The sequence below is a fragment of the Lathamus discolor genome, chromosome 13 (assembly GCF_037157495.1).
Source record: "Lathamus discolor isolate bLatDis1 chromosome 13, bLatDis1.hap1, whole genome shotgun sequence".
Lineage (NCBI taxonomy): Eukaryota > Metazoa > Chordata > Aves > Psittaciformes > Psittacidae > Lathamus > Lathamus discolor.
This window is the reverse complement of record NC_088896.1, coordinates 9,030,302-9,051,863: the sequence shown is the minus strand read 5'-3', so window position 1 is coordinate 9,051,863 and position 21,562 is coordinate 9,030,302. Positions and strand designations below refer to the sequence as shown.

At 44.5% G+C, this 21,562-nt stretch overlaps 1 protein-coding gene across 2 annotated transcripts in view; it reads right to left on the bottom strand.

Moving 5' to 3' along the window:
* Window positions 1-1,801: 1,801 nt before the first annotated feature.
* The window catches only part of RHBDL3 (rhomboid like 3), a 59,690-nt gene continuing 39,929 nt past the window's right edge, over window positions 1,802-21,562 (bottom strand). For both annotated transcript variants that reach the window (XM_065693884.1, XM_065693883.1), the window contains 6 exons: window positions 15,010-15,234; window positions 14,143-14,291; window positions 9,555-9,667; window positions 7,193-7,293; window positions 3,593-3,653; window positions 1,802-2,952 (listed from right to left, as the gene is read on the bottom strand). In XM_065693884.1, the coding sequence (XP_065549956.1) occupies window positions 2,681-2,952; window positions 3,593-3,653; window positions 7,193-7,293; window positions 9,555-9,667; window positions 14,143-14,291; window positions 15,010-15,234 (921 nt within the window). In that variant the 3' untranslated portion in view covers window positions 1,802-2,680. The remainder of the gene's footprint in view (window positions 2,953-3,592; window positions 3,654-7,192; window positions 7,294-9,554; window positions 9,668-14,142; window positions 14,292-15,009; window positions 15,235-21,562) is intronic.

Below are 21,562 nucleotides of genomic sequence, written 5' to 3'. Positions count from 1 at the left end.
GGATATGGGGACACAGAATTGAAGTCAGAAAGACGAACAACAGTTTAAAAGAACAAGTTGTAAGCTCAGCCTCAGAGCTGTTTTCAACCAGTTCATGTCAACTATGTTCATCTATGAATAGAGAGCTAAAAAATGGTGCGTGGATTACCCTGCTCAGCTGTCTCCTGAGCAGAGGTAAAGATACATTGGCCAAAGTCAGGCTGATGAAGAAGCTGGTGGCCCTTGAACTTGTAGCTTGCTGCTTCATCCTAGAGCACACCAGTGACAGGAATAGAAATCTTTAGTGGGGAGAAACTGATGGGCATTAAGCAGCTTTCAGCTGGGAAATCAAAAATACAAGTCAATTGGTGCACACTGCACACTGGCTGATTACAGGTAAAATGCTCTGGGATTTGTTGCAATAGAAATTTTCTACCAAAATTTTCAAAGTTTTCCCCAAACTTCCAAAGAATTCCATTTCTGCTCACATCTGTTTTAAAGGCATGTGTAATCAGAAGGCTTAGCAATAGGTGAGGAAAGGAATGTCCTCCTTACGTGTTAACCATGCTCCTGTCAATACTGTCCCAGCTCTCCTGCTTGCCTGCTGCTCCCCAGGGAGATGATCTCCACTGCTACAGAACTCACAGGGCCAGCACCTGAAATGATGCACGTGTAAACTCTCATGACTGCTTTGATCTGGACCCGAACTGCAGAGGTGAAATGGCACAGGAACCAATCCCTTCCCCAAAACAAACTGAGCTGTGACCGTTATGCCCTCCTCTTGTTCCCTGATCTGATGACCCATGAACACTGTAGTACTACAACAAAGGTGCAATTGCCCTCAGAGATCTCATTCCTGTGCAGAAAGGTGCCAAGACTGTTTCTTTTGCAGGTAAGGCTTATTCCAGGCTGTAGAAATACATATTTTCTGCCCCCTTACTTCCCCCAGGGCAACAGGAGTTGCACTATGCATACCCTGGGAGCAGAACTTCACCCTTCCAGACCACAGATATTTCTCCAGTAAGAGGCAAAAAACAGGGCAGCTGATAAACACTTGTGAATGCCCTCTCTGGAAGGACAGGCTCCTCCTAGTTTGTGATATCTGGTAGCACTCATTGCACAACTGAGAGAATAAATACAGAGACATTTTGCTACAGAGCAAATGCAACTGCTACAGTGCCTGTGAGATGTGCTGTGGAAGGCTCTGGTGGCTGGTGGCTGGGCACCGGTATGCAAAGAGCAAAAAGGAAGAGAGAAACTAGTCTAGAGAGACTCCTATGGCTGCTTTATCCAGGGCATTGAACTAGGTGGGTAAATGGGAGAGAAAAGGAGGGCATCCACAGTCCTGGACTGTAGTTTGGCAGCTCTCTAAAGTGAGATGAAAAATAACATAAGCACCTTACAGAGAAGAGTCCCTACAAGCACTGTTTGTGCCACGGAAGTTCCGGTCTGATCCTCAGATCCGGGCAGGCAATCCGGGCTGTGCTACAGACCAGACACAGATTGCTAAAACCTGGCTTGGCCAATGTTAAAGAAAAAGGCATCATTGCAACTAACTGTTGCCTGGAGCCCCTGAACCACTTTTATCAATTTCACAATGATCACTGCAACACAGTAACACCCTGTCCACTTTGGTGGGAAACCTGTGCTACACACAACCTGATGTAACTCCAATGACTTCCATGGACAGATACGGTCCCAAATGGACTGTACGGCTGTAAAGACTAGATTGTTCCTACCCTGCACTGCTATAGGTGATTCTGGTCCCACTTTTCTAGTAAGAACCTGCTGGAAGAATTGAGATCCTTGCTAGGAGCTCCCTGCAGGCTAGGTGTTAGATCAATGTGGCCAGGAATAAAGTGAGAAGAAAACAGTACCTGATTGTCAGCTGATAAAAACACAATTGAACATTCGCCCTCCATTTTCTTCATCCCAAAAAAGAACCCCCAACTACACCCTCTGCCACAGCAGGCTGGGGAGGGGGCATAATGAATTAAAATCAGGTGAAACATGCACAGCAAAAGTCACCTCTGGCTGGGTGTCCACAACATTCTAAGATTCCCAAGGTTTATAGTGCAATTTAATTTGACCTGTGGTTGAAGACCAGTCTCCATCACTTTGGGTGATCGAGTTCTGCGGATTCCTTTGAAAGGTGCATAATACAGGCTTCACCATAGGCTAAAATATCCTAGAAAGCATTCAAGTAATTGGACAGTGGCACTGGTATGGCTGAACAGTCAAATGTGTCCACAGAAACCAAACCCAAGCTGCCTTGTGAGTACCATGCGAGTCTCTCATGAGCAAATGTCTGCTTGCTTCCCTTTTAGTGTTCAGTAACATTGAAGAGATTCCTTCAACCACTGGCCATAATTCCAGCACTGACCTGGAAAATACAAATACCGTGTACAAAATCCTGATGTGTGCTAACAAACCAAGTGCTCAGTGCCCAGGTGTAAGCTGCCCCATGGGAGCCCTGCCAGTGGAGCAGGGCCAGGCCAGCCAGTTTTACAGTACCTGCTAGACTTGTGAACAAACTGACCAGCCCATTCTTTCAAGTGATCTTCAAGCATCTCCTCCAGCACACACCTGTGTTCAAAAGAATCATCCTCCCCTAAGTTAAATATAAAAATAGATCCTCCATCTTCATTCACTTAACGTAGCTGACAGATGACTTCTGTTCTCGAGCTCCTGTCCCATGTTATCAAGGAGGGGGAGGTAGCTTTAGATCCAACAGGCTGTAGGCAAAAATGTTCCAGAAGATGGCAAACAAGACAAAAATGACATAAATAGAAAGGAAGATCCACCATAAAGTCTGATCTTGGAGTCTCTGCTCATAGTTCCTCAGGATGATGACACCAAGGGTGATTCCAACCATCACCCCTCCCAGGTGAGCCATGAAACTGGGGTGTGGACATGGGGGGTAAGCAGAGGGATGGAATCGCAGCCATACAGCTCTTCCGAATTCAAAACTCACTGGAACAAAGAAAGAAAAAGCAATTAATTATCTAGGTCCACCCCTTCTTAAGTCCATCTTGCAGATAGCACTGCATCCCTGAAGAGATGGAAAGGGAGAAACTGCCCTGTATGGCGAGCATAGGGAAGCTGGGAAGCTATGGCTATGTAAGGATTGTGGTGCACGCACATGAGGTCTGGGTTTGTGAGAGTGTAGACAGGAGGGGGAATAGTCCCCTTCCATAATTTACATGAAACCACAAAAAAAAAAAAAGTTAGACTTTGAAGACAAATGGCAAGATGCATTATACACACATTCTTTTGCCATCCCATATGTGAAGTGCTCTAGGAAACCTAGGTAATATCATTGCAAAAGTATTCCTTGTTTGCAAATTCAAAGACAAGACAGTTTATGTCCCAAAGCTTCCCAAATGCCACAAGCAACAGTTGTTGGTTAACAACAAAGCCTCATTTACTAATGCTTGTGTTGAAAGCCCAAACCTGCATTTGAGAGTGTTGCAGTTTCTGCTTCCAGAAGGTCCAGCTGCAGGTTCCTACCAAAACTGCTGCAAAAGTCAAACCCTCTGAATCAGCATGAACTCTTCTAACAAAGACAAACAAACCAGGATTGTGTGTGTGCCAAGTATTGCATGATACTTACTACAGATCAAGGCAACAGCCATGCGCAGCAGTTTGAACTGGCACTTCATTCCTGACCAGTTCTGGAAAAGAGACAAGGAAAACAACGTGATGCTGCATGCAAACCTGAAGGAGTTTTATATCCAGAACTACAGTGGAAGAGCATCCAGGATAACCATCCCTGAGACAAACCCCTTTCACAGCCTTTGTCACCTGGCTGTGAACTCTCCAGTCACCACATCAAGCACAGATCTGCCAATGCCAGAAGACATAACCATAATGGATATACTGCAGATATGGCCAAGTTATGGACAGTCCAGAACTTCTTTTTCTGGCAGTCTTACTGACTTTCCTTGCCTGACATCCAGCTGTGTGGCATGGTCCTTGGCTGGCCTTGCCATTCTCTATTCTTCAGACAGACTCATTTTTAACATGTTAGTATGATATTTCGCCTTAAAGTCTGACTTCTGAAAATACTTGAATTTACCTACCCTGCAGAACCCTGTTGAATTAGACTGCATCAAATAAAATTATGTCAAGAAGTTAATATGGCACAGCTCATCATGATTCACATGGAGGCACAACACTGTCCCTGTCAGGCAATTCCTCAGTGCATTCAAGCCCTACTGTGCTTTCCCAGGGCTACTGCCTGTACCTCAGGCTCCCTGAAATTCTGCAGCTCAGATATGCAGCAGAGACACCCAAATAATAAGGACCTCAATAAAAACATACTAAGGGAAGAGTGCCATAAGAAAGCATGGATTTGGCCTCCTCTGTTTTCAGGCTTGGCCATTAACCTATACAGTGGAATAAGAATCTCTGAATGATAGTCAGAAACCATGGGAGAAATGTTTAAATTCCTCCTTTTCCACTTGCACAGATTTCCAAACTCAGATGTATTATTATGCACACTATAATTATTAAGTGTTTAAGTGAAATGCTGCCTGTTGGAGGTGGTGTGAGATAGCAAGCTATCTAAGCTCCTTGTGAAAAACTCCCTGCTCATCACACTGAAGGAATAAAAAAAATGCTTGTAAACTTTAATGGCACCCAGTGACTTTCAGCCTGCTGAATATTCTGCAATACATATTACATATCTTCAAGTTTTATGTGGGATCTGCCTGTAAATCACTTCTGTGACTGCAAAAATGCAATCTCTACAAAATAAGTCATTTTCTCTCTCCACAGAGACACCTAACCCAGTCAGAAGGCTCTGAACTCATGCTGATTAATGCTGTGCTGCTTCCATCAGTTTTCATTTCCATGTAACTGTTCTGAAGTCCTCCCCTCACTCTTTTCCTTTGGGTGACACACTTTATTGCTTCCCCATTGGTTATTTTATGTATTTAATTCACAGAATCACAGAATGGTTTAGATTGGAAAGGACCTTAAAGGTCATCCAGTTCCACCCCCCCTGCAATGGGCAGGGACATCTTCCACTAGAGCAGGTTGCTCAAAGCCCCATCTAACCTGTTCTTTCTTTCCTAGCCATGCCACTGAAGGTCCAGCAATGGTGCACGCCATCAGCATCCTGACATACCCTAAACGTGACATCAGAGAGCAAACCAGACCTTCCATGCTATCATATGCACTGCAGAGCAGGAGAATGAGCAAGACCGGAGGGATTCACATCTATTCAGTATATCCCAGACAAACTGTACCAGTATCTGAGCTTTTTCCAATATACTACCATTACTTTCACGTCCTTCCTGTTGTTCATTTTCCCATTCTATCTCCAGGGGAAGAAATGAGTGCAAGGAGTGTCATGTTCTGGTGGGTATCTCTTAAAAAAATATGTATTTACTTATCTTGCACAAGGCAAGATTTAAAAAACAACCTCACTGCTCTGGGACCACAAATAAGTGGAATTGACCATGGCTCCCCAGTCCTGAGGGAGCTCATTTTGCAGTCTCAGCTCAGATCCAAAAAGGCTCTGCTGTCTCCCATCCAGTCAAGCTTTACCCATTATTGCAGGCAACCTGTTGTGCTAAGCCAGGAGTAGAAGCTGTTTGCTCTTGATTTCACTGCTGGCACTGTGCTGCTTTTTACTGTATGTCCACACTGCAGTGAAAAGTGTGGCCATAACTTCTGTCAACCTTTCTTGCATTTCTGAGAAGGAATTAAGCTACAGTCCACGGCCACCCTCAAGTCCTGATGTTCTGGTGAGAGCTGTGGCTATGGGCACCGTGCTGAAAGGGGCAGTTCCACAAAGATAGGAATAGATGCTTATCTGGATCCAGTTCATGGCTGCCCCTCATCTTCCCTCATGGTCTTCCCTCCCCTCATGGCCGTCCACCCTCTCCTCTCCCTTCATCATCTTCCCTCATGGATGCCCCTCCTCTCCACTCATGATCGGCCGCCACTCAACTCCCCTCATGATCTCCTCTCATGGCTGCCCCTCTTCTCCCTTCATGATCTTCCTTAATAGACACCCCTCCTCCCCCCTCATGGCTGCCCTCCTCTCCCCTCATGATCTTCTTTCATGGCCGTGCCTCCTATGCCATCATGATCTCCACTCATGGCCATCACTCTTTTTCCCTCATGATCTCCCCTCATGGCTGCCCCTTCTGTCCCCTCATGATCTTCCCTCATGGCCATCCCTCTTCTCCCCTCATGATCTTCCATCATGGCTGCACTTCATCTGCTCTCATGAGCTCCCTTCAAGGCTGCCCCTCCTCTCCCCTCATGATCTTCAGTCATGGCTTCCCCTCCTCTCCCTTCATGATCTCCTCTCCCCTCATGGCCGCCCCTCATGGCCATCCCTGCTCTCCCCTCATGACCTCCCCTCATGGCCACTGCTCCTCTCCCCTCATGATCTCCCCTCATGGCCGCCCCTCATGGCTGCCACTGCTCTTCCCTCATGATCTTCCTTCATGGCTGCCCCTCCTCTCCCCTCATGATCTCTCTTCATGGCTGTGTCTCCTCTCCCCTCATGATCTCCAAGACTGTTTCTTATTACAAGGAGGAATGTTTTCATTCCTTTGGTTACCAGGAGGCACAAGGGAAGAGAAGACTCAAGGGACCCTCCTTCAACACTCTCGCGTCTTCCCAGCATGCTCAAAGCACCCGTTCAGGACTGTGCTTTACCAGGAAATGGCCTCATGTCTTTCAGCATGAGGGAATAGCACATGAGACTATGTGCTAAGAGACTAAGGAAGCAGAGAGAGAGAAGAGGGGGAAAGAAGAGCAAAGAAAAACTCCACCAGAATGGGAAAGGCAGTAGAAGCGATTTCTGATGAGAAGAGAGGCAGCAGATAATGAAGAAATATAGGTGCTAGGGTAGCAATTGCTAAGTAGATTTGGAGAAGACCAGTGCGTAGTGAAATAACAGGACATTTGGCAATGTTTTGTCAGCCTCTGCAAGTAGAGATGATAGCCTGGAGTACACTGCTAAGTCTTGGGTTACCAGCATCTTTGGCTTCTGGCAAGCTACCAGTCATCAGGGTACCAAGCCACCAACTGCAGTGTAACATTTCCACCCCAGGACCACACCACTGAGAAGACTCTTAACTGGGGCAAGCTCTGAATGACCAATAGCTGGGTCAGGCTCTATTGCCAAACCCTTTGGGCCACTGGACATGGCTCACTTCTGAAGAGGTTAGACAGACATTCTGATACTCACCATGACTATGTTGGCCAAGTGGGCTGAGACAAGAGCATACACACCTCCAGAGGAGCCCACCACAGGCGCAGTCATATCAGCTACTGACACTGCCAGGGACCCTGGGAGAAGGAACAAGGGCCTGTGACAATTGTCAGCCAAATAAACACACTTTCTCCTGCTCTACATCCCTGTCACTGCCTGTTTAGTGCTAATTGCTGCAGGTCTCTGAAAGAGAAGGAGGGGGGAAATCAATTGGCTTGTGGAGCTAATTCTGTCCTGTAAAACTGCCAAGACAGTGACTGATTGTTCTGCACCTACTTTAAAAGCAGCCAAGCAAGGTAGCAAAGTATTTTCAAACCTATACTGCAAAAAAAGCACTTACACCCTGGTTAAAACAACAAAGAAGCAGGAGACAGATGTCTATATCTTGTTCCTCACCTGATGATAAAATACAACTAGCTCCCATGCTGGCAAGACAAATATTTGCACTGTGAGAAAGAAGGGGACTTGCTAGTTGGCACAGGCCCCTGGTCAAAGCACAGCCTGTTACGTTTGAAACTTTAGAGTAAAACTGTGTGGAGTCAGTAAACACAAGATAGCAAATGACAGGTCAATCACATAAAGGCCCCACTAAAAACAATACATAGTCCAAACATAGACACTTGCTTCTCCTTATCCCAGTTGGAGGCTGGGATATGCTCAAAGCTCCTTTCATTGTAAACTTGAAGAGTAATTTAAGAGATAGAAGAGACAAAGGCAGACAAGGTAGGGAGAATGAAGGTCTTAGTGATAAGCAGGAATGAGAAACAGATTCTGGGTCAAGAAAAGTGCTGAGGTTCTACCAGCCAACTCGGCTCATAGCTCCCTCCTTTGCTTTATGGCCCTAAGACTTCTCAGCTCTAAGGAAAAAATTAATGAGTAGAAAGGAGTAATGAGAACTTGAAGTTAAGTCCTCAGACACTGCACTGAATCTTGCAGTCTCAGCCTCAACATGTCTTAGTAACGCCAGATAAATGAGATTAAATGCATAAAAGTAGGGAGTGGCCATTGTGACCCATGTCAATGTTTTACTGCTTCTTCCTGATTGTTTAGGAGCTGTGTTACCTTTATATTGCCAGATCCTCAGCATAAGTATGCCTCTTTCTCTTCTGACACATGTCAAAGGATAAAGCATGTTAAATAATTGGCTAACAACTCAAACAGGTAAGTGTATCATGGGATGCTTTTCTGTGTGGGACTGTCTGGTCATATTTGTAGTTCCAACCTGCATTAAGAAAGGAAGTTTTCCCTTCCCATTGGCACTTTCTTCCACAATTTATAGGTCATAAGGTGTGAAAGGCTAGTCTGTGAGGATGTGGCAGCTTGTCTGAGGAAAAAATGGGGTCATTTGTATAGCATAAATGAACCAGTACTGCTGGGTGGGCTAGTGAGCCTCATCCAGGCACCAGCCACAAGCTTCCAGAGCTCTGGGCATTCAACCCAGCCTAACCCTTAGTAAAACCTGCCTCTGCCCCTGTGAACCATGGCCACGGGCAACTCACAGTGCTCAGCTGGGCTCAAGTGCAGCAGATTCAGTGCTCACCATACCTTGCACAGATGTGCTATGTGTATTTACATGTATACAAATGAAGCCTCAGGATTGGTAGGTGGACCTATGTAGAAAAGTTTATGTCTGGAAAGCTGCAGACTGGGGACCACTTTAGTTAGTGCTTACTAAAATAACAAGCCAGAGATGGTGCAGCTGGTCTGCTAACTCCTTTTTCTGTATTAAATAGTGTTGTGTTTGTACCATCCCTAGTCCTGTGTTCTAGTCTAATTATTCTTTCTGCAGTGTCTCTTCTGGAATGTAGGATTTATTAGTACCTGATGCTGCCCATTTTACAAAGGCTTTATCTGCTCATTATGGAAAATGATAAAATTATGTAGCTGGAAAAAAAACCACCATAAATCTTCAACTAAGGCGGTCAGTTGTTGTCAGAGTTCCCCTGTGAAGCTGTTGATTGCTCTCACACCCTCCTCCGGTTTTAATTAGATGTTGATCTATTGTCAGCTAACCTCCATCACCTCCAAACTGCTGGAAATGCCAAAGACAAATAAAAGCAACACAGCACAACCTAAAAATCCATCAAAGCCCATGGCTTATGACTAAATTAATTTCCAGATTCCTGTGCACTGCTCACAACCTACAACCAAATACTTCTTGCTTACTTGGGCTGCAGAAAGCTGTAGCATATTTCCCACTTCCAGCTTCCAAAACAATTTCAAGACACAGATCAGTGGACTGCTCCTCTTCTGCACCCAAATGTCACAAAACATTTCCTACACAAAAGACCATTTTCAGATTACTTCTCCATCTGGGCCATCCAGAAGTGTCACCCACCTGCCACAACTCCAGCAACGTACACAAAACTGATTCGCGCAGCTCCATGCACCATTTCCAGGGGAACTCCAACCAAGAGCTGGAGGACAACGTTGAGTCCAAGGTGTTCTATCCTGTGGCAAGGAAAAACAACAGTTGTCCTCTTTTCTAAACTCTTTTGTCTCCCTTCTCTACCCTCGAGACAAAGCTATTTTGGAAAGGAAATCAATGAGCACCTGCTTCATGGAAGTAGATTATAACACTGGGTAAAACCTGAAAAAATCAGACTGAGAGCTGCAATGTTTCTTCCCTCCTTGCTGCTCATTGTCTTTCACATCCATTCAGGTCCATTCAGACAAAGACCTCACAGCAAGTTTGAGCCTTAGTGAGACTTCTTATTTTCTTTTCTTTTCTTTTCCTTTTTTTTTTTTTTTTAATTTTATTTTTGTTGTTGTTTGAAGAAATCAAATGATTTGTCCAAAAAAGCAGCAAGATGGCAGCAGAGCCTGGATCAGAAGCCCAGAACTTGACCTGGTCCCCCCTTCTCCCCTCCTAATAATACAGCCTTTCCCTGCACATATTGCACTGCTATGATGGGGAGCGGATATTAAGTCAAGAGCAAAGATAAACCTAATATCCAAGACAGTTGCCATTTCCTTGTGACACATAATGCTGCTTTACTGTTCGTGCTACCTGACCACAACCCTTTTCTGATGTGCCTGCTTCAGTGTGATCATGGTCAGAATGGGAAACAGAGGGCATTTTTATCTCTGGTTAGATGAGACACAAGGTGTATTCACTGAACCTTTCTGTTCACCTTCCATTATATCCAATGGCAAAGCTCCTGCTGAACACAATGGGGAAAGCTGAGCTGAGACTGGACCTGTAGAAAACCCCACTGTGCACACTGCGCAGGACCGCTTGCAGCCTAGAGGTAGAGTGTGACAGCTAAGATTAAATCTAAGCATATTTGGTGCAGACTCCAGTGCAGCAGTTTTCTCCTGTGCTGAATCAATAGTTTCAAAGCAAGCTCTTTGTTGCTCTAATAAATAGCACTTAACAAAACTGTCCTGCTACTTTTCAAAGCTCTGTACAAATATTTACCTGTGCTTTTGCTATCTACAGGCTCTAGCAGTGAGGTGACAATGGCACCAGGCTCCCGAACAGGGCCCTTCTCAACATTGTGATAGTGTCTGAGATGCACCCTGGGCCCACAGGGCTGTGACCTTGCTGAATGACAAGGTCACAGTAGACCCAGGGGTAGACTTGTTCTGTATGAAGAGTGCCTGAGTCTGCATACGAAACAGGGGACCTAAATGACACAGTGATACCCTTAACAGAGAAGGGGCATCTTTTGGGGTAAAGAGTGCAAAGTAGCTAATGCACTGGAAATCTACACCCTATTTTATACAAGAAAAGAACTGCTCACAGCCAGCCACCAGCAATCTTTGGTTTTAGTTATATGGATTTTCACTGTTTTGGTCTTTCTTTAAGTTACCATAGCAATTTCCCATATACATCAGAGATAAACACTATCAGAGAAAAATACTGATGGTGAGATGCAGTAATGACAGAACAGTCTCGTAAATGAGATTTTAAAGTTGGACCGGAAAGAACTGCTGGAAATGATACAGCAGGAAACACTCCTTTCTGCACAGCTTAATAGGTTTGTTTTCACTGAATGTCTCTCCAAGGATAAATTTCTCCCCTGCATGAGCCACTCTGCACTTCAATTTGTCATTATGGGAAACTGCTGCATGTAACTGAGGGGTTTTTTATTGCCTTGCTCAAGACTTGAAGCCACCAGGCATGGGCATATTCTGGCACTTGTTCTGATCCTGCATGTTCACAGCACTTAGGAACAAGCAGCAAAGGTCAAACTGAGATCATAGAAGAGTCAAAGCATCCAAGTGCCCTTTCACAGAGGGGAGGGCAGAAGCTTTGGCTGGCACATAGCCAACAAGGTGGCATCTGACACTTTCACACAAAGCACTGGGTCTTATTTTTTTCATGGGAAGCTTTTGTAAGAGCTTGGCAAAGTTTGTCCCAGACTCTGAAGTGACTGCTCTGATTCACAGCTCTTCTTAAAAGACTTTGCAGGAGCAATCCCATTCACTTCTCCTCCCCATCACACTAAAAGCTCTGAAGGCTCCACAGTCGATGAGCACCCATAAAATATAATTAGCCTTTGCTAGTGCTGAATGCGTTATTCTTGAAATGACAATTTCATTGATTTATTAAAGACTTTCTCCTTCCCTGGGACCAAACAAATGGGACCGAGCATCAATGCAAGTCATTAGTTATGGCAGTGTTACAAATGCCTGGGCCCCAGATAGTCAACATCTGCTTTCTATGAAAGCAGAAGGGCAGAATTTACAACTTTGCCTTTTCAGCCTTGGACAAAGCTACCTCCATCAGGACCAACACACAGCCCAGGCATTTCTGGCATCTTCCTAGAGGCACAGCCAGCCAAGCCTTAGCAACTGCTGTCTTCTTGGACACCTTCTGGCTGTTACTTGCTCTTCAAAACCCAGACCCAGTGCACTAAATTAAGGAGCATTCCACATTACCATTTTAATGTCTCAGCTGGAAGCAGGATAACAATAGAGCCCAGGGCATTGTGTTAGCCTTTCATTTGAAAACAAGAGGAGAATGATGGGCTTCCACAAACAAATGTTATTACCTTTCCAAGATTTATCTGTTCTCTTGATATGAAAGCAGCTTAACACAGAGAAGTTAGCATTAAATGAACATTAAACATTAACTCCAGATACTGCAGATAAATCATGTGCTTTATTGTTCCAGCAGGACTCTCCATTGTTCTGAAGGCTACATAGCTAAAGAACTTGGAATCCATCACAAAGACAGTGAGTCTACTGCACACCACCTTCCCCACCGGTCATCTCTGAGCCTGCCACAGATGTAAAATAAACCTGAGCTATTTTTCAGGCAGTAAGTGTGAAGAATGCCAGAGTACTGCCTGCCACAGGAAAGGAAAGGGTGAGGAAGGTTGCCCAGGTTAGGAAAGCAGGCCACAATGATACAGGAAGACATTAAATGCTGCACAAATTGTCCTCATGCAGGTGCTTGCTCCTTTTCAGATGTGTCCCAAAGCGATCTGCAGTTACCCAAGTGATACAGTAGAATATCACCACCACCAGAAGAATACCCAGGTACAAATTAGCTAACATTAGTTAAAAATGAAGTGTTTCACCCTTTTACAAGCCAGTTTTCCCCACATCCTCAGTGACGAAAATTTCCAATTCTCTTTTTACCTAACCAGTCTCACATCTAAGACCAATAGTCTTCTCTACTGGCAGACTGAAATCTATATACGATGGACTCTGGAGGGGGATTTAGCACACAAAGTACAGATGTTGCCCTTCCAGAAGTTTCATCTATACCTTTTTTTCCTACTCTCCCCTCAGGAGGAGTCTGTTCTGCCCTACAGTTTTTAGTCAGAGTTCTGGGGCACATCTTGTGCTCAAAGGCAGTTACACACTGAGGCAGTTATTCCATGGCAGAGAAGAGACATCAGCATGTCTTCCATCACAGACATGGAAAGGGAAAAGATCAGCTTGATCTTTCTGGCCTTTCATAGAACATTGACTGATGGGAATATAGGCTTTCTATTTCAGAACAAAGGGTCTTTATCCAGTTTCGAACTATAAGCTACTGCTAGAAAGCTTGTTTCTGTGGTTTTTCAATGACAGAATTAAAGAAAATTGCAATTATCTGCCAGGAATGTGTGAAGATAATGATCTGAGAAACCACGCAGAGGGTGGAGTGTTTTGTACAGGGATGAACTTTCCTGTGCCACTCACTCATCACCATGGCATCACAAACATCACACAATTAAGTCTCTCTTGGGAGGACTAGCACAGTTGAGAAGCACAGTTAGAATCCCCATGCCTTGTATTCTCTTCCCAAGTCAGCTACATAGCTCTCATGGAAAGAAGGAGGATTCATTTTACTGTGCACCTTCATTTTGCATTTTGCATTAGATGGAACATTCTTTGTCCATCTGGTCAGTCAAGACTGGCAACTCTTCAGGAACACTGGTGTTGGTACAGTGTGTACAAAATGGGAGTTCAAGCTTAACTTGGGCCTCTAGGCATTATCTCAGTCCCTACTAGAAGGGACAACATCACTAAGTGATGACATACCAGAGGCACAGGGAATTTAATTGACTTTTCCAACTTCAGCTAGGAAGCCTAGCAACAATACACCATGTAGGTGTAAATACCAGTCCAACATCTTTGCAGATTTATTCTGCCACTTGCACAGTTTCTCTGGAGGGACACTGGGCTTCGACATGGTGTGTTTTAGGAAGCACACACTGGAAAGCGTACAATAAGAGGAAGGTGTTGTCCCAGCACTGCTGGGGAGAAGAGCAGCATGTGTTAAGTTCTTTATGCTGCCTCCTCCCTTCAGAGAGCTGTGAAGGTTCGCCCCTCATTGCCCAACACTCCAGAAGAGCTTTAGACTTTTATACACAATTCAGAATTGATTTTAAAACATTTATTTCAGAGCTGAATCTGTTGCTTTCTCCTCCCTCTCTCTGGGGAACCTGAGCTGTGGTGAATCTCTACTGTTTGTAAGTACTCACCCTGCATGCATGAATATGTAGGTTAGGTACCTCCAAGCCTGAGCACGGAGTTGAGGATGGTAAAGTAATGCATTCTTCAGGTATAAGGGATGGCTGACTTGTAGCACAAATCTGTCTAATACCACTCCGTTGTAAAGAAAAAAGGCAACCTAGAAAATCAGGGAGATTCCTGGGTTAGCAAATGCTTTCTCTCACTGAAAAGCACTACTCTGTACCTCAAAATCATGGAGAAAAAAGTCAAATGTACAGTATTTTTCTCCCACTTGACAGCTTCGCACAGCAGGAAAGTTCCCTGTTTGAGGAATCTGCAACATATCGGTATAACTCTATATGCAACTTTCTGTAACACACCAGCCACTGAGTCATAAGAACTCGGCATGCTACTGATCAGTGCCATATTATACCCTTCTCTGTGCACGAGTGTATTACCCAGCAGCTGTGCAAAGATCTCATTCTGGCAACAGATGAGTAAGTCAGAATATTTAACCCAGTTTTAGTTCTCTCCTTTTTCTCTCCATTCACAGAACAGAGGTAACCATATAGGATTTTTTCTTCTAATTACATTACTTATATTACCAGTTTCCCTAGAACTGTCCGGATTTTCACTCCTCATAAAGTTTTGTTACAGTTTCCCAAATTCTGTAGTTTCATATACAAATTGTTTCAGTGACTAATAACCATCCTTGGAGACACACAGGATCACAGTCTCCACTTACACGCATATACAGATAAGCCAAAACGGCCATCAGCTTTGTGCTTCTCCTTGTCTGAGTCCAAATTAGTCCCAATCCAGCCCTTGTTCATGCCCCAGCAAAGCCTTTGGCAGTATGAGGTGGTTTTCCAGAGAGACGGCATGAAGGTACTTGCCTCTACAATAGTGATGGTTATCATGAACCAGGGTGGAGGGCAGAAGGTGTAGCTGTCATAGTACCACTTGCGGTCTATCTCTCGAGGCAAGGTTTCATATGCAACATGCCGGATGAGCCTCTGAGAAAGGCTCAGCCCTGTCTCCTCCAGCAGTGCCTTGCTGCACAGCCTCCGGTTCCCCTGCAGGATGGCTTGCCGGAAGCTGTTCGACCTTTTGTTGCTCATCTGGGTAAAAAGAAAAGGAAGAAACTGTGAGGACAAAGCAAGGCCTGGCACAACCATCCTGGGAGATTACTGCCAGATCCAGGCAGACAGGAGAACCACCACTGCGCTGGTGCTTTAGGAACCACGTCTCAGGATGATCACAGGGTGACCTACAAGCAAACCAAGTACCAGGGTCTGCTATTAAGATGCCAATAAATAAAGTCAGGGCAGAGAGGAGGCTGCTGATGCACCTGGCTGAGCTCTGTAGCCCATTCTCCAATCTTCCATCTACTATCTTCACCATCAGTTACCATGATCCACACTCCTGTATCCTCCTTCCCTCAGCTCCCCTTGCTCTACAACACTTCCCTGCACTTGTCATCTCTTGGGGCAGAAAATTTATTGAATGTAGCAGCAGGTACAATCACAGCATCTAACCCTTGTTGGCAGGAATTACCTCTGGGCAAAGAAAATTATCCCTTTGTGTAAAATAAAGCTGCATGAGCAACAGCAACAAACTAAACTGGTGTACAGGCTGTCTTACCTGCTGTAAACTTGCAAGAGGGAAGGATTTCTTCTTTTAAAACAGTTATCCTCAGAGGTGGCAGGTTTTGGGATGGTGCAGGCTTTGGAGGATACAGCCGATGTGTATGTGCATTATCATCTTGCATGCATAGAATGAGCTGTCTCTCTTTTTGAGCATACACTTCCTCAATTTGGATGCATAATTAAAGAAATGCATTTGCAATTCAGGCAGATGGGGTTTTCTGCCTTGCCTGCGGCAGGGAGGGAACAACAGGTCTGAGAGAGCTTGCTCCAAGATTGGGATAATTGCTAATTAGCCCTGACGACAAACAAACCTGCTGCATCGGAGTCACTGGCTGCACTGGCTGCATCCTTGGCAGGGAGGTTTAAAAGGCTTACTATGCAGAAAGACCACTGTAGGGGTGCCTTTTACAGTAAAAGGCAGCAGAGCAAATGTAGCAGCCTGGTCCTCCTTCTGAATGAGCTGATAACTCATCTCAGAAACCACTGACATCTTCAGCCTGCCAGAATCAAACAGGAGATGACGTCCAACAGCACTGCCTTACAGTTGTCTTGGATCACACTGATTTCAGCCAGTATCCCAAAGCCAGCAAAGCCCAGAGCTTGTGCTCTCAGTGCCCAGCACCCGGGTAATTGTTCCAAGCTGGACCAAGCTGCTTAAAACACAGTAATCACTGCAGGGAGCCACCTCCTGTTAATCACTGGAGGAAGGCAAAGGGGCATCCGGGGTGACAGCACTGTGACCCATTCTCTCAGCACCTCCCCATCCCTCCTCAGCCTTCCCTTTGCAGCCTGCCCCTCCAATGCAGAAATTCACCGTGAGCCACACTGACATCAACCGATCTATTTCCAGTTTTTTAACACTGGGAAAAAATTTGGCGTTGATCTTTTTTAGTTGTTTTAGTGAGGAAAAAAGGCTCACCCTAAAAGCTCTCTGCTTACTTGGTATTTCTCCTTTGCTCTCTGTTTCCTTTGCTCATTCATAAAACATTTGTAAAAGAAAACTTCTGGCAAAAGAAGCAGAAAAAGTAGAGAAGGAAAAAAATATCTGTCCACAAAAATCTTTCTTCCAGTTTTCTCAAGTCAGCTTCTGGAGGCTGGAATCCTGTCCCAGGACAGAGGGTCTACTGGGTATCCAAATTCATCAGCTGTTTAGCAAAGAGGCAATAAGAAAACTGCCTGCAAGTAGAATGCAGCAGGTTGTGAACTGCTCCAGTCTTGCAGAACATAACAGAGATATCCAGATAGCCCTGCAGGGAAGGACCTGGGGGTACTGGTTGATAAGAAACTGAACATGAGCCGGCTTCAGTGTGCACTCACAGCCCAGAAAGCCAACTGTATCCTGGGCTGCATCAAAAGGAGCGTGACCAGCAGGTCGAAGGAGGCGATCCTGCCCCTCTACTCTGCTCTCGTGAGACCCCACTTGGAGCACTGTGTGAGGTCCTGGTGTCCTCAACATAAGAAGGACATGGAACTGTTGCAGTAAGTCCAGAGGAGACCACAAGGATGACCAGGGGCTGGAGCACCTCCCGTATGAAGATAGGCTGAGAAAGATAAGAGGTAACATGCGTGAAGAGAGATGGAAGAGTAAGTCACTACTGCTGCTGTCACCAGCTCCTGATGAGAACACTATTTTGTTCCTCAGACTGACTTTGGAAGATTCAAGTCTTCCCAAACAGAGTCTCTCCGTATGGTCACAGTTTGAATGACTGGATTTCAGAGTTCCATAATATTGGCATTTATGAGTCAAGTATTTAATCATCAGCTGAAAGAACACTGGGCCCATTGTTGGCCTGCACATTATTGCAGCACCAGAAGCTCAGGGCAGTCCATCCCATTTCTCTTCATACAGTTGATCTGGGACTTCTTTATTGAGCATGATATTAAAATTTCATGCAGATGGGTACAGCAAACAGCATGTGGAGAGCCAAGGCAGCATTGGGGAATAACACATTCCCTTAGTCCTTCGTGCCTTCAGAAAGTTATTATGCAGAGAGAAAGAAATTTCCCTTGTAAAACAGCCAAGCTGACATGACTGGTAACCATGTGCTGCCATCTCTGCCCTTTGGTATCACCACACCAAAACAAAATAAGGCTTAGTGCTACAGCTCTGCTCTGAGGATGGGTTTGATACATCTGCCAGAAAGGAAAAGCTTTCCTATTTAGATTATTTGAACCTGTCTTCAACATTGAAAATGTCAAACTTTAGGACAAGAGTCCTTACCATCTAGTAGGACGGTGCCAGACTTTGGTGACGTACAAAGCCCTGCCTTTGTTCAGCATAGACACCACTACAGAACTAGTGTCAGATAATCTGCAACTTGCAACGAAAGCTGTCCATTCCCACTGGCAAGCCCATTTCTCTGTGTTTCTTGGCCATCTGTACTACTGTTGCTGAGTTAGATAATCAATAGACAAGTAAGTCATGTAGCATTTCCCCATCTCCAGTTTCATGGCCTGTGTGGGGCACATAACCCTTTTTATGGTTTTTATTCAGCCTCACTTAGGAGGTTTTGAAAAACATGGATTTCTGCCCATTACATACTGGCATCTTTGAGGCTGCTCTATGGCTATTTTTAAACACATACAACACTGTGACAGGCAATACGTTCAGCTCTCCAGCTCTGATCCTCCAAGACACAGAACACTAAATCAGAAGTTAGCACAAGCTTTTTAAAAGCCTCTGTCAGCTCCAGTTTTATAACCCACTTTACTTACAAATGCAGCCTCTCCAATCAATTTTGCTTTCAAGATTCACATTTATTTCCTTCCCTCGCTCCCCACTTCTACAAAATGCTAATGTGGGTAAAGAGAGTTCCTCACAACATGCATAACTCAGCATCGAGCTCATCTGCAACAGATGCTCACATCCTCTGAGCCAACCTGGTGGCACTTTCCAAACAACATCAAAAAGGAAAACAAAAAGCAAACACCAACATCCTGTTTTGTTCTGACCAAGCAGCGGTTTACTCTGGGGACTGGAGAAAAGTTAGAGGCAGGAGAGACCAAATGAATTACGATGGTTGCTGGCTGGGGTTTTCCCTGCTAAAGGTTTTGTCTGGACTCCTCTGTTACATGTGCCAGCTCTTCTGTTAGAAAAGGTAAAATACAGTCAGGTTCCAAGGTTAATTGCAAGAACGCGGCTTGCAGGACAAGATTAACATTGTGGTTCAAATATCATTGTGTCAAAACACAGTAAGCTTGAAACTTCAAACCCCCCAACACACATTCTACTTTCCACTAGTGCTGAGAAGGATTCTGCAACTGAAATTAATCCAGATTTAATCTTCTGAAGCATTGTTTTAAATACCTTAATAATATTTCCAACTCATGTGTATTTTAGATACACACACAATTAAAATAACCATTTCAGCTGACATCATGCTTCTGAAGTTTCAACTGTACTTGACTGAACACAGCTGAGGAATCATGGTTAAGGGTGGGAATTTCTATGCCAAGTACCCTTTTAAGTGGCATAAATATTATTTGCCAGACTAGTTTGCTCGGAAGAAAGTTCCTTCTTCTGCTGCTACACATAGCCAGTATCTAATGGACTCGAATCAATGTATTAGCTGAACACACTCCAAAAATCAGCTCTTGCATCCCAGTTATCGAATTCCAAGATACTCACCTGGCCCTCTGACAGCTTATTTTTTTTTTCCCCTCAATAGATACACATGGCTCTTGGAACATCAAAAATCACCAGTTTCCTCCAAAATGGGAAGGAGAACAACATGAAGGCAGTGTGAGGCACATTTATCAGGAGGGGTATGCAGCTCCTGGAAATGCTCCCTGGAGTAACAACTTTGCACCTCAATACATTTTAACGCACTGAGAGGCAAGAGATGGATAAGGACACGATCAAAAGGCCACTCCTTCTATTGAGAAAACCTCCTCCTTACTTACAGTAGGATAATATTAGATCAAATACTGCAGTAAGTGTTTTCCAAGCCCTTTAAAATTAAATATTTATTATTATACCTCTGAATAAAGGCCAGGAAGAGAGCTCAGGACATAAGTTTCACTTTCAGATAAGACAGTGAATCAGGGACAGAGTAAGCACTTAAAGGGGTGTCCTACTGGAAACTGAAGGACATCCCAAAGGACTCTAGATGGGAGTCCCCTTGATGTTTGGCAGAAGATCTGCCCTGGTTTAACAGCACAGCTAATTGGAAGCACATAGGGGAAGAAAGAGAGCTACAAAACCTGCAGCTTTGTCTGCAAAGACCTTTCCAGATTAGCAACAGTGAGAACAAAACTACAACCAACAGACAAAACCACTAGAACTGAGGTTCTGGGTTATTCTGCAATAGCCTTTGAAGCGTAAAACACTAGAAAGTGAAGAAGGATTTAGCAAAAAGAGGAGATATTCATTTGGGCAAACTTTTGTCTTGCCTGGGGATTTCAAGGATTGGAGATTTCAGCTTTATTGCTTATCTTTCCAGTGGCTCAGGTAATAAGGCATTATATCCAGTTCCTGCAAAGCCTTGTTCACCTCAGCGTTCTGCGCAGGCTGTCATCTGGCGCAGTAAAGGACATGCAAGCGGAATTTATAGCTAGCTTATAGCTGTGCTACAAAGTACCTCTAAGTACCATTAAAAAAATATTAAGCAAACCATGGTTTAAAGGACTCCCTCCCCTCCAAGAATACAGTATGTAACTTCTTAAAGCTCACCTTCCTGAAGAGAACAGAGCCCTCCTGGTGCAGTCACATACACACTCGCAAAGCCAAAAGATAAACATTTTCTCTTTTGAAAAGTTCTCACTCCATAGCTACAACTCCTGCTTCATTGCTCCCCTCATTTCAGTTCAAGCCATCTGGAGGCAGTATTCCAAGTGAAAGTGTTACCATTGCAAGCACTGGCAAGAGTTACCTTTCAAAGCAGAAAGTATGCCCATGAAATATCTACAGGCAAATGCAGTGTCCTCACAAGGGACAGAACCAAGCCTTGCTTCTATCACTGAAGTGGCTAATAAGACCAAATGGCTTCCAGCCATGCAGTGTTGAAGAATGTCTTAAGATGGAATGGATTTTGCTTTAGAATCAGTGTAAGCTCTGATTTACTTTTCTAGCAAAAGCTGCTTTATTAAACACAAGGTTCTGTAAAACTTTTTCTTTCTTGTCCAGAGCAAGTTCCCTACCTGATTTTCATAGCAAGAGAATATAAGCTCTCACCACAGCTGAACCGGCTCCATATTGCCCTCCATCAAGCAAAGTAACATCTTGGAAGCTCCATTGCACCCCTGCTACTCACATTGTCTAAAGAGCAACTCATCAAGAGGGAGTAGAGCCATGATCCAGCCTGTCCAAGGCAATAATGCACATTCTCAGGTAGAGAATACAAGGAATGTTTAGCCAGAGAATAGGTAACTGAGTTTCTCCAGGGAATCACTGGTGTGCTCTTCAGCTCTGTTATAGTTCACAGGATATCATATGAAACAGTCCAGGACTGCCAGCACCAAGTGCTGTTCAGCAAGGATCCCAGCAAATAGCATCTCGGCTACATCACTTCCTGGCTCATCTCCTCTCTAAAAGCAGAAAAGTTAGTTAAACATCTTTGTTCATTATCTCCTCCTGTGGCCTATGCTGTTCAGAGCCAGAATTTCCACTGTGCATTTTTAGCATGTCTCTTCACACTCAGAAGAGCAACCAGACAACAGACATGCACAAGATGTCTCCACTTGTACAGGAAACACTTATTATTCTGCACTGTCTCAGACACAGGATAAGCATCTGAAACTGCTTTCTGCCATTCCTACAAGCTCCAGTGTACAAACAGAAATGGATATGATTGCAGCATTA